The 13131-nt window shown below is 44.1% G+C and overlaps 1 protein-coding gene across 13 annotated transcripts in view; it reads right to left on the bottom strand.

Annotated features, from left to right (window-relative positions):
- Positions 1-13131, bottom strand: part of LOC125284383 (ryanodine receptor 3-like) — a 200840-nt gene that overhangs the window by 11946 nt on the left and 175763 nt on the right. For 9 of the 13 annotated variants that reach the window (XM_048228300.1, XM_048228305.1, XM_048228307.1 and 6 more), the window contains 10 exons: positions 12886-12990; positions 11678-11759; positions 9472-10787; positions 9187-9254; positions 8820-8997; positions 8305-8391; positions 7715-7900; positions 6558-6688; positions 5759-5801; positions 3095-3222 (listed from right to left, as the gene is read on the bottom strand). In XM_048228300.1, coding sequence (XP_048084257.1) covers positions 3095-3222; positions 5759-5801; positions 6558-6688; positions 7715-7900; positions 8305-8391; positions 8820-8997; positions 9187-9254; positions 9472-10787; positions 11678-11759; positions 12886-12990 — 2324 coding nt within the window. The remainder of the gene's footprint in view (positions 1-3094; positions 3223-5758; positions 5802-6557; positions 6689-7714; positions 7901-8304; positions 8392-8819; positions 8998-9186; positions 9255-9471; positions 10788-11677; positions 11760-12885; positions 12991-13131) is intronic. The other 4 variants (XM_048228301.1, XM_048228306.1, XM_048228308.1 and 1 more) reach the window with 1 other exon arrangement.

Genomic DNA, 13131 nt, shown 5'->3' with positions numbered 1-13131 from the left:
TATAGGAAGCAGCCGACCACTTAATCATCCTCTGGCCTATTCACCAATCTCCTTGATATTACCATAAAATACCTGGAAAGATGAAAAGTCTCGGTTTCACACAGAGAGGTGACTCATGCACCTCCACATCAGTTACTCTAACACCTCACTACGCACTTCATGCTAGTGTTGATGCTGCAACACTGACATCAACACCAACTTAGAACACCTCATTCCAGAGTATGAACAGGTAAATGGAATAGCTAGCTAGATAGATAGATAGATAGATGGGTAATGCTTTATTGTCAGACACGTCTGAATTTTTTCTTGCATCTATAGCATAGCAGCTCCATTTGTGAAAGCGACATAAAGACATACATTACAACTGACCACACAATACATTTACACATCAATCACAGCAGACAAAAGATAAGTATACCTGCATCAAATATGTGATGTTGATTTAGGTTCAATAATAAGCTTTAGGATGGTGCACAATAGAGTGGTTAAAGCGATGGTTCGGAGTAATTTCACCCTAGGGTCCTTTGCACCATGACCCCGAGCCAAACACCCTCCCAGAACCTGTTTTCCTTTGGTCGAACCCTGGTCGAGTAGCGCTGTCAGAAGCTAATGACTTTCTGCAGGCATAAACTTTCTGCTGGCATAATGGAACCAACTTAGTATCTTGTAAATGACCCCACTAATAATGCCCTGAATGGTACGAAACTTCTACAGTTGTACAACTATGTTCTTTACTCATAAAACGAGGCATTGAAAAGTTTGTAAGTACACCAGGAGTTTATTTAAATAACACTTGCCTGATGGATGCTACTATCTGCTACTATCTACTAGCCTAGAAATCTAGACTCACCCTAGCAGCAGCAAATTACATTTGCTTCCAGGGCTAGTCTAGGAACTCTCCATTGGCTTGTGAGCTCGAAAAATTTTAACTTCTATCAGACCAATCAAATCATGTATAGAGTCGTTAGGCGGGCTTAACATAATGATTGATGGCAGAGTTGCAACGGTTTGGCTTGAATTCCCTGCTACTTGAAAACAAAGAAGATGGATGTTGCTGTTGGCGAACAATGTGACACGAGTTAAGCTTTTTTTAAGTTGGCAAACGTTTGAACTAGCCCACTAGCTCCGCTGGTGGGAAAACGCATGGGACTCATAGCACTGTCCTATTGCGTGCAGAGGGAATTTGAAAGACAACCGATTATCCCGCCCCTCTGGCTGAGCACTGCGAACGGTGAGTGCCCAAACCCTACATTTTAATGTGGGTCTGGCTCGTCAGGCTAACTATCTACTGCTGCGTAGACGTTACTTCTGTGATTTGGGAAAAGCCTGTAAAAGTCCTGGCAGGAAGCATGCATAAAGTTGTAGATCCAGGAATGCACTAATATTTTGCTGTAATACCAGTTTGCAGAAATTATTAGTTAACACTAATGGAAAAACCCTGGAAAATAATCTTAAAAACTGGATATACCAAAAAACTTTGATGTAATAGCTTCCTGCCAGGACTTTTACGGGCTTTTCCCAAATCACTGAAGTAACGTTGACGCAGCGATAGATAGCAGCAGAGTAGAAGTTATCAGGCAAGTGTTATTTAAATAAACTCCAGGTGTACTTACATCTTTGCAATGCCTCGTTTTATGAGTAAAGAACAGAGTTGTACAACTGTAGAAGTTTCGTACCATTCAGGGCATTATTAGTGGGGTCATTTACGAGATACTAAGTTGGTTCCATTACGCCTGCAGAAAGTCATTAGTTTCTGACAGCGCTACTCGACCAGGGTTCGACCAAAGGAAAACAGGTTCTTGGAGGGCGTTTGGCTCGGGGTCATGGTGCAAAGGACCCTAGAGTGAAATTACTCCGAACCATCGCTTTAAGTCTAATCCTAATGATTTATAAACAGTGAGTTTAAATTGTTACTATCAAACTGCAGATACAGGGTCCCACGATTTAATAGGATCAGACTTAAAGCGATGGTTCGGAGACAATGTTCTCAACAACATGCCATGACATGTTCTCAACAACACATCACTAACTTACAACAGCCTCACTCCAGAAAATAGGTTCATGTACAATAGTGCAGACACTCAACACCAATGCCCAACACTGACTCCTTACTCTGGCCATGCACTGCATCACATCAAGCTCACTCTAGAAAACAGGCTTATTATTCAGTGAATGCTCCAACACATTTCTAACACATTTCCCAACAAATGCTCTTCCACCAGTTCACTTCACCTCACATTAAAGATGCAGACACCTTTTTAACAGGTGTATGTAGTGCATGCTCTCAATAACAATGTGTAACAATCCTGTGTTCCCTGTCCCTCCTTTGTTTACCTCCTGTGCCATGTGCTCCTGTGTTTACTTCCTGTCCCTGTGTTTTAGTTCCTGTCAGCCATGTGCACCTTTGTTTGTCTTGCCATGTCTCAGTTCCCTGTGTCTCCGCCCCTCACCTGTTCCTCATTATTAGTCTGCTAGTTTAATTATAATTTCCAGCCCTGTGTTCACATGTCTCTTGTTTCTTGTCCACTTGTGCCTTGTTAGCCTTGTTTAACCCCTGTGTATTTAAACCCTCTGTCTCCCTCAGTCCCCTGTTGGTCATTGATGTTGTTTCGTGGTTGTAGTGTTCATTTGCATTAAAGATTCCTGGTTTCAAGTTTAAGTGTGCCTCGTTCTCGACTGCAACCCTGACACAATGCAGCAGCACCTCCCAGCACCTCCCTGCAGCGCATGAACAGGTGTGTTCACCACATGCTCTCAGAACAAACTCAACAGCTCACCTCACTTCACCTGCCTTCACCTGCCCAAGCGTGTGTCATGCATGTTTAAAACCCCAAACACCGACCCCAATACTCACTTCACTGCATGCACATATGTTTTTTGTAGATATTTCGTAGATATTTAACTATCAATGTTCCAATGTGTGTCTGTGTGTATGTAGAGTTGTGTGAATGTGTTTGTGTGAATGTGTTTCGTGTGTGTGTGTGTGTGTGTGAGAGTGTGTGTGTGCTGTGGGAGAGTATGTGATTGTCTAACATGTCTAACTCCCAACAGCTCACTTGTCACATGAGCATGTGTGTGTAGTGCACATTCTCACCAGGAGACGAGTGACGCCTCCTTCACCACGGCCTCCTCTGTGGGGTTGAAGTCAAGCGCACTCTTATCCAGGCCCAGGAGCTCAGCAATGCGTTCAGCACCATACAGATCCCCGTACTTATTGATCACCTGCGGTGGGTGTACACGCACGCACGCACACACACACACACACACGCACATACACACACACACGGAGGAGAAAAACAAACACAGCTCAAGGTTGCTGCATAAGATCCCTGGGAGTGTTTCCACAGATATGTGAAGGTCGATAAGAAACTCTTAGAATGCTGAGGTGAATGCAAGAGAGGGTATCAGACTACTAGTGTGCCTTCCATTATTATCTATTTGTATAAGGCACTCTTATCTCAGAATGGGTTCAGTGCTTGTTCAGTGTTCTGTGCTACAGAAATAACACTTATAGTACAAATTTGATACAATAACTTCCAGTTGAACAATCTATCCAAATTTATCTGAACAAGAGGCATTCCATCTGTAATTTACATTTACTAATTTAGCAGACACTTTTATCCAAAGCAAGTTACAAAATGAGCATTAACATTCAAGACACCATAGGGTAACAAATTACTTTACAAACACTACAAGACTACCGTAGGATGAAATTACTAATCAACTTGTAATCAAAGGGGGCAGAGGTAGAGGGAGGAGGCAAAAGAAAGTAGAGGAAAGGAAGTGCATGATAAGTGCATGTTAGGTGTGATGGGTTGTTAGATTTGTTAAGAGGAGTTACTCTCAGAAGAGTTGGGTCCTCGAGCTTCTTGAAGATAGAGAGGGATGTCCCTGATCTGATACCACTTGGTAGCTTGCTCCACCATTGGGGAACTACATGAGAATAGTCTAGATTGGTGTGTGTCTTAGGGGCAGCAGTGCCAGACAACACGCCACCGAATAAACAGGCCTGGTGAGGTGTTTTACATTGCAAAGAGAAGGGGCCCCAGGACCAAGCCTTGGAACACCCCTGTAACAGGGTGTTGAGATGTGGACATTTGTCCTTACTATGAAACAATGAATGATTGTCCAGTCAAGTAGGATAGTTCTCCACTTGAGTGGGATTTAGAAGGCTTTTAAGCAATGGTGTTATCCAAGCCAGTTTGAATGCAATAGGGAATCTATTAGAGGCCAGTGAAGCATTAATCACATTAATCACACTTGCTGGTGTGATGGTAGGAGAAGACGTTTAGAAGAGGTTGGTTGGACAGGATTCCAGCGGGTATGTAGTAGGATGGCTACACGTTAGGAGTTTAGAGATCAATGAGAGGGTTGTTGTGCAAAAAAAAAGCAGGAGACTAGGATTGCTGCATGGCGTGCTTTGTTGCGGCCTTAGCTGGACGAGACAGAGAGAGGCATGTAGTAGAATTGCTTTGTGAAGATGGAGTGTTGGTTGTGTGAGGAGGTGGAAGGTTGAGTAGAGTTTCTGAGTGTCAGTAGCACTGTGGAGCTTCTCATTGTAAAAAGGACTGTAATGACTGCTAGCTTGTGACATCAGAAGGTGTTCTAGTTTTGTGCTATTTCCTCTCAGCAGCTCAGAGGTCAGTGTGCAGCATTCAATGGGTAGAATTCAGCCATGGTTATGTCGAGTGGGTGTGGTGACCAGAGTACACAGGGTAGAGTACAAGAGCTTAGTGTAGAACAGAGAGCCTGTGTGGTATCATTATCTAGACAGGTAGAAGAGCAGAGACCACTGGAGAGGAGAGACGGACGGGAGGCAGCTTGCTGCAGGAGGAGCCAGTGACTGAGGAATGAAATGATGGTGGAAGAGGTGCAGACGCCAATTGTAATGGCACATTTATTAAGGTGCATTATGTTACGTTTCAGACTCATCTTAAAATGGATTCAATTATTTATTTAGGAAAATCTAGGAAGACTGTTGGTTGCTCCAAACTTTTCCATTTGAGAATGATGGAGGCTACTTGGGCACTTCCGATGCTGCAAAGTTTTTCTTGGACCCTTCCCCAGATCTGTGTCATCACACAACCCTGTCTCGTAGGTCTACGGACAATTATCTTGACCACGTGGCTTGGTTTTCACTCTGACATACACCATCAACTGTGAGACCTTATATAAAGAGATGTATGCCTCTCCTAATAATGTCCAGTAAATTCATTTAGGCACAGGTGGACTCCAATCAAGTTGTAGAAGCATCTCAAGGACCACTGATAAAAGTAGGATGCACCAGAGCTCAATGGCAAGCGTCATAACAAAAGTTGTGAATACTAATGTAAATGGTATATTTCAGTCTTTTATTTTTTATACATTTACAAAACAGTCCAAACACTAGCTTTTTTGTGGGGTGTTGGAGTATTGTGTGTAGATTGATGAGAAAAAATAAATAATTGAATCCATTTTAAGATGAGTCTGATGAAAAAATGTGGAAAAAGTGAAGCACTGTGAATACTTTCTGTATGCACTGTACATGCTCATGAGAGCCTTATGGAAGTCAACTGTTACCCAGTGGGGTTGGTAGTGTGTGTGATTTTGTAGTGACACTATCAACTTTTGAAGAGTTGAACGGTGTGCATTTTTGAATGCAGAGCTGTGTTTTTTAGTTGCCTCAGAGAGATGAAAGGCTCTGGTATAAACAAAGTCATCTAAAGTACAGTTCACAGAAAAAAAAGGTTCAATCTCAAAAGGTTTTTTTCTTACTTACCTTGCGTTTGACAAACTTATCCCAGTAGTTGTTTGGGAAGGATCTGGATGAAAGGGAAAACAAACAAACAAACAAACAAACAAACAAAGGAGTAAGAAACAATCTAAATAAACACTTTAGACTGGGTGTCTTTGAGAAAACATTTACATAGTTCCATGATCCAATTGCAGAGGTTACTTTGTAGAAACCAGCCACATTTACTAACAACTACAGTATGCCTTACAGTATGTCAGGTGGTAATGCTTGTTACTGAAAGATAGAGTAATCCTGTCATTCTGATGTCTTATGTCAGGTGGTAATGCTTGTTACTGAAAGATAGAGTAATCCTGTCATTCTGATGTCTTATGTCAGGTGGTAATGCTTGTTACTGAAAGATAGAGTAATCCTGTCATTCTGATGTCTTATGTCAGGTGGTAATGCTTGTTACTGAACGAGAGTAATCCTGTCATTCTGATGTTTTATGTCAGGTGGTAATGCTTGTTACTGAACGAGTAATCCTGTCATTCTGATGTTTTATGTCAGGTGGTAATGCTTGTTACTGAAAGATAGAGTAATCCTGTCATTCTGATATTTTATGTCAGGTGGTAATGCTTGTTACTGAAAGATAGAGTAATCCAGTCATTCTGATGAAAGGTTGTTGATATTTGAGCTCAACAACCAATCAAATCAAATGCTGATTGGCTGAACAAAATGGCCAACATGTATGTTTCAAGCTGAAATATTCTATTCAGCGCTGAACTCAAGGAATCTGCTCTTTGCTACGGCCCTGTCTGGTTTTGTTTTTATTGTGGTCACTTACGGTGTGTTGATGACCAGCCGGTCCCACTGTCCTTTGATGTCGTCGTCCGAGGGCTGCTCAGTGATGTAGAGGCCATCGAACTCCAGCTTCCTGGCGATTTCTTTTTCCCTCTTGAACACCACCAAAGGCACCTTCAACACACACAGCATGTCAGTGTGTGTGTGTGTGTGTGTGTGTGTATGTGTGAGAGAGAGAGAGAGGAAGAGAGAGAGAGCGAGAGAGAGAGAAAGAGAGAAAGTGTGAACTCCAGCATCCTGGTGATCTCTGTCTCTCACTTAAAACACAAAAGGCACCTTCAGCGCACACACAAAGCCAGCAGGTCAGTGTGTGTGTGTGTGTGTGTGTGTGTGTGTGTGTGTGTGTGTGTTTGTGAATGCGTGTATGCTCTTCAGCTTTCTGGTGATCACTTTCTGTCTCAAATACCACCAAAGGCACCTTCAGTGCACACAGACCAGCAGGTCAACGGAGATTAACACACACACTCATCTGAGTGGTACATGACGCACAGTGAAAAACAGTGATGTTCTGGTTTCAATCTCCTTCTCAATCTGTGTGTGCGCATGCGTGTGTGTCTGTGCGTGTGCGAGATGGCTTTGTGATGTACTTGTACATGACGGGACAAGTTTCAATCAGCTGCCCTGTCAAGCAATTTCAATGTGTTCAATTTGAGGTGCAAGCAGAATAAACATGTCTCCTCTGCCTGATAAAGACACAATGTCTGTAGATGGTAGAACCTGGCAGAAAACAACATGGTACATTATATAAAACCCAACAGAAATCAACAGCCTACCTTGAGATAGCAAAACCCGGCCAACAAATTAGCATTTGATCGTAGAACTCAATAAAATGTAAACACAACTGTCAAAAACAGCACAATCTTTAGATATTATCAGAAGCAGAAGCTATGATGAAACAAATGCCTACAATTGGCCTACAGAATATAGTGCTATTCCTTGACACTTGAACACAGCACAACATAATACATAATGATAACTTTCTTTTCATATTATCTTTCATAATATATAATTTTGTGTAATTTTATTTTTATGTTTTTATAGATAACATAACATTATTATTTGCCCTAAATCATATAATTGAATATTATTTAGGACAAAATCCTGTTATATAGTCCATCCCTGCAGAGGCCAGCTCCTCACCTTGAGATAGTAGTATCCAACAACGCATAGGAAAGAGATGATGGTGTGCAGTACAGCCAGGAAGCGCAGCGTTGGGGCCATGTAGCCTGTGCTCTCCTGCAGCACAAAGTACTCCATCGCCCCCTCCTCCTCCTCCACCTGGCCCCCGTTCCACGGGTCCTCCTCTTCAGAGTCCTCTCCTGTCACCTGCATGTGTGTGTGTTTTATATGTGTATGAGAGTGTGTGTGTGTGTGTGTGAGTGAAAGAGAGGGAGAGAGAGAGAGAGAACGTGTTTGAGTGTGTGTGTGTGTGTGTGTGTGTGTGGGGTGGTGGGAGGAAGACCAGCCTCCACAAAAGACTGGTTAACACTTTACTTGGATAATCCACCTACACCTGCATACTATACAGCTGTTTACAGAACTCCTGAAATTTGCGTTCCTTCAAATTATTAAATTTTTGGTTGACAAAATACCTCACCTTAACCACCATCTTAACCACCAAATTGCGGGTTACATATTGTGAAAAGAGAGTTTGTTTATGATCTGAGCATCTATACATAGTCTATGACACCATACAAGTAAAGTGTGACCGGATTTGAGTGTCATCTTACCTTATAGAACAGCAGAATGAAGTTGATAGCGAAAGCCACAAACAAGGCCAAGAATCGGAGGTTGTAGAAGTTCCTTGCCAGGTAGTTCTGAAAAGAAAAAAACATGCGTATCTCAAACCATGCATATCTATCTATAACCATGCATCACTTTCCTCAACCCATCCCATCTCATCAATGCAAACCATAGCCTGAGCATGGTGTAATGGTATAATAGTCACATTTACTACTACACAGTAGCACATTTGAGGTTTTATCAAAGTGCTTCACAGTTGAAGCTAATCAATGCACAGCTAAAACTCATAAAACATATAGGCCTGAACATAAAAACAATAAAATCTAAGAACTTAAAATCAGTCCAATCAGTTGTCTCTTAACTGGCTAATATCCAATGAAGTGGTAAGCCAACAATACAGCAATCATAGCCAAATATGGTGATGGAATGAAATAATTTACTGTGTAGCGAGCTGGTTTAGATATATAATCAACAGATGAGACTGAGATCTAATAATACATACCAGCATCTTCGTCTGGTAGATTTCAAGGCCTGCAAAGAAGCTGGCCATGAAGGCCTCCGGTGGCCCCTCTTTCTGCCGGGGACGGTTCTTGTGGAGCCTCCTCTCCTCCTCTGCAGGTGTATTTGGGGGGGTTTCATCTCTGTTCTTGTCCAGATCCTTCTTCTCCCCGTCCTCCAGGCTGGACAAATTAACAGAAATGTGTGAATCATAGTATCATATTGCATTACATTGCATCCATTGTACATGAATGACAATTTATGGGAAACTATTTAGGACCAACAGAATGCTACACAGTGCTGTTCCTCAAAAAACAAGAACATTGACCCCATGTATGTTTAGTTTGTGGGTTTTGAGCGGAAGCACTCACTCTGTCTTCTCTCCTTCTCTCTGTTCTCTCTCAGCCTCTGCCTCTGCCTTCTTATGGGCTGCTTCCTTCTGTGGAAGAAAACACACACACATCTCACAAACAGACTAGATATGGATACCACTTCCTATTACTATTTTGTAACCAATCAAAAACAGGAGCAGGTACAGTTTAATGTCAATGGGGAGAACTAGAACTAAGGTGCTTGAAGGTTAACTGGAAAAGAATGAACATACTGTAGTCTTCCATAAATGACAATCAAAATAGATAGATAGAGCTGAAATTAACCTGAGCCTTCTTCTGCCTCACAGCTGCTGCTATGGATGGTGCGTCCACCCCCACCACCTCAGAGACGTCACCCAGCCCTGGCTCCACGTGCTTGCCCCCCTCCTTCTTGGGCTGGATGTTGAGCAGCTCGGCCATGAGGTCGGCCTCAGCTTGGTCGGCGGCAGCGTTCTGCGCCATCTCAGTAACCGAGAGCGCCCCCTCGCATGCTTCCATTTTCTCGGCCTCCAGCACATCGCCGTGGATGCCGAACTGCGTGGGGTCGGGCATATTGCCCAGGATGTCCGTCACCTTCATGTTCTTGGCGCCCTCCACCAGGCCACCACCGAACATGGAGCTCCACAGGATGTGAAAGAAGCCCCAGACAAGGCTGTAGAGAAAGCGGAAGAGGCCCGTGAAGATCACCCAGAAGAAGGAGAAGAACCCACGCACCATCTCCCGCACGCTCATCTTCCGGAAGCGCTTGTACTGCCGGCACATGCTCTTGAAGGTCAGAAGTTTCCAGAAGCCTGAGAGGCTCTTCTTCATGGAGACGCAGGCGACGGCAAATGCAGAGGATGACTCCAGAGCATTGTCTTCGTCATCCTCGTCAGCCTCCTCGGCCACGCTGGCCACGTCATCTTCCTCGTCCTCCTCAGGACGCTCCAGGGCGTCGGGCTCGGAGATCTGTGAGGCCAGCTGCATCTCGAAGATGGTGTCCTCGCAGAAGTTAACGAAGAGCTCCATCTTTTCGCTCTCACCGCCCTCGTTGACCACGTCGAAGATGAACTGCCGCTTGGACTCTTTCACCTGCGGCTTCTCCCACTGCGTGCGGCTCGACTCACTGATCTCAAAGTAGACGCGCTCAATGCGCTTGCCGCTGCCCAGGATCTCGATGCGGCCGAGGTACGGCTCGAAGTAGCTCAGCAGGCTCTCGCCCAGGTCCAGAAAGGCGGCCAGACGGCCATCGTGGGGCATGTGCTCCGAGAGATTTGTGAGCAACACGGCCACGTTAAAGCCGATGTCCTTGGCAGGCTCATGGAAGCGCTCTACGAACTCCTCGTAGTTGAACATGTCGTTCTCGTCGGCCTTGACACATGAGAGGAGGAACTCGATCTCCGACTGCGAGTACTGCTTCTGGTTCTCCATGGACTTCTGGAACTCCTTCTTAGAGATGGCCCCTTTGCTGTCGGGGTCATACTCCTTGAAATTGTCTGAGGTAGTTAGGTCCTTTAACTTAAGGAACATGTCGAAGAACTTAAGGATCATCTCCACGTTACTGGACGATTCCACAAGTGTGTCCACCATCTGTTTCCCAATGGTCCCATTCACCACATTACCTAGACAGAATATAGGGAGTACAGTTTTGTTAAAAACCTTCAACATATTACATATCAAATGCTAATTATTAATGTCCTTCCTGTTAACCCTAAAGTCTTTTCCAAATCCCGTTCCATTCATTGAACATAACTGTCACAAGACATCAATATCAATTTGATGGATAGGGCATATTTTGATTTTGATAGAGAACTGTCTATGCAGCAACCATTATTATTTAACAACAGATTTAAAGTCCATGACAATGATGTGCTCATAAATAACTTATGGCAGCTGCATATTTGTAAATGCAGCAGCTATGGCATGTACAGTAAGGGTTCAAGAGTTGTGTGTGTTTATTCTGTTGCGAAGACTAAAGTATCATAAGCATCTGTGGCATCCTCTGAATCCATCACCAGTAATGAGGATCACAATTACCGCTAACCTTATTAGCACAGCAATTATAAACCCGCTCAATCTGCTCACTTTGGCTCCAGAGAGATAGAGGACACAGAGAGTATGTCTGATAGTGGGAAATGGAGAGAAAGAGAGAGAGAGAGAGAGAGAGAGAGAGAGAGAGAGAGAGAGAGAGAGTGTGTGTGTGTGTGTTAGAAGACCAAGATGGTGGCATATGGTTTAGCATCTCACTAGTTCTCTCTACATTTCATAGGCTTGTGCCTGTACTGTGCAATGAGCAAAAAGATGAATGGCTTCTAATCTGTGTGTGTGTTTGTGTGTCTCTTCTAGCCTGTGTGTGTGTGTGTGTGTGTGGGGGTGTGTTTGTGGAGGTGTGTGATACGTATGCATATTTGATAGAAAGTGTAAGAGAGAAAGACAGGGAGAGGAAAAGAGAGAGAAGTATGGAGATGGGTTGTGTGAGAGAGATCCAGAGAGAGATTTTTCATGATGGAACCTTCCAGAAGAGATAGCATCATGACAATCATGTCCTTCTGCAGATCCATCAGCTCCTTTAGTAACTCTATCTGGCTCGAGTCCTGTGGGGAAAACAAACAAAGAGATGATTACAGCCTAATTAAAACCCAAAAACACTACTTTACAACAACAATGTCCTCTCTAACTCTCCAACACTGTCCACCTACATGGACCTCAAACTGGTCAACACAACACAACATCAATTAATTCAATAATGTGCAACATATAGTTATTTCCAAACCAGACAATGCAAATCATCCCTCATCATTAAAAAAAAAAAAAAAACTCAACATGTGCCCAGGAGAGGTCAAACGGGTGTGTCCAGGATGAGATGAAACAAGACAAAATGAGACTGGCAGGCATCTAATACTTGTGAGTGGCATTTCGCCACACATCACAGCTCCACTCTAGGTTGGCGGCACCGGCCAGCGCTCCCCAGGCGAGCCCATCCATCCATCACCGGCCCTGGCTAATGTCATTGCGGTCAGCGAGAGCAGATGGCTGTCGGCGGCTGACTCATCCTGGGGGTCTTGGAGCCATCCCCGCCACCACGGGGCTCTAGCCTCTGGGGCTCCCAGAGCGCCGTAAATCTGACAGGAGGCCCTTTGATTAGGTTAATCAAGCAGCCATCCCACCGCCCGCCGATCTGGCCCCTGATTGCCAGTCAGCTTTTGATAGTCACTTATAGTATGAATGGGGCTCTGTGTGTGGGAGTGTGTGTGGATTAGTGTCTGTCGGCCTGTCCAGCTATGTGTGTGTGTGTGTGTGTGTGTGTGGGTGGGTGTGTGGGTGGGTGGGTGTTTGTGCCTGCGCCCAGTGTTTTGTGACCTATTCTTTCTATGACATATGGCCCAGTCTGCATCTGCACTCGTAAACAAAGATATAAAACTGAGAGATTGATATTCCAGCGCCTCGGCCTTTGTAGCCTCCTTGTTCCTTGAACCAAGGGGGCCCCCTAGTGGCAGATTAAATGCTGTGGCCATACACACACACAGTCTGACAGTAAGCCACACGACTGAAAAGGTCAAGTGTGCTAATAAGGCACTGATGTTGTATGTCACACATCATTATAAAATACATCATATAACTCTGCAATAGCAACACAGACTAATAGGGGACTCGATAACACATCCCCATCTCTGGATGAAAATGCATCAGCCAAATGTAATGCAATGTAATGGAGGATACCTGCGACAACTTCATCTGCATGTTGGCAAACACATGGAGGAATCCCACCACTGCATCCCACAGCCTGCTGTGAGCCAGACTCTGCTGGTTCCCTATGCATGGACCCTGAGGGAGAGAAAGAGATCAGGATGCTTGTAAAAAAAACGTAAAAAAAGTAAAAAAGTCCAAGAAATGAGAGCAGAACTGATGCCAGCTCATGGTCATTTATGGAGGTACAGAGGGCTGACTTAACAACCAATTTAAATA

This window comes from Alosa alosa, chromosome 19 (genome assembly GCF_017589495.1).
Source record: "Alosa alosa isolate M-15738 ecotype Scorff River chromosome 19, AALO_Geno_1.1, whole genome shotgun sequence".
Taxonomy (NCBI): Eukaryota; Metazoa; Chordata; class Actinopteri; order Clupeiformes; family Clupeidae; genus Alosa; species Alosa alosa.
This window is presented reverse-complemented; position numbering and strand designations above follow the sequence as displayed.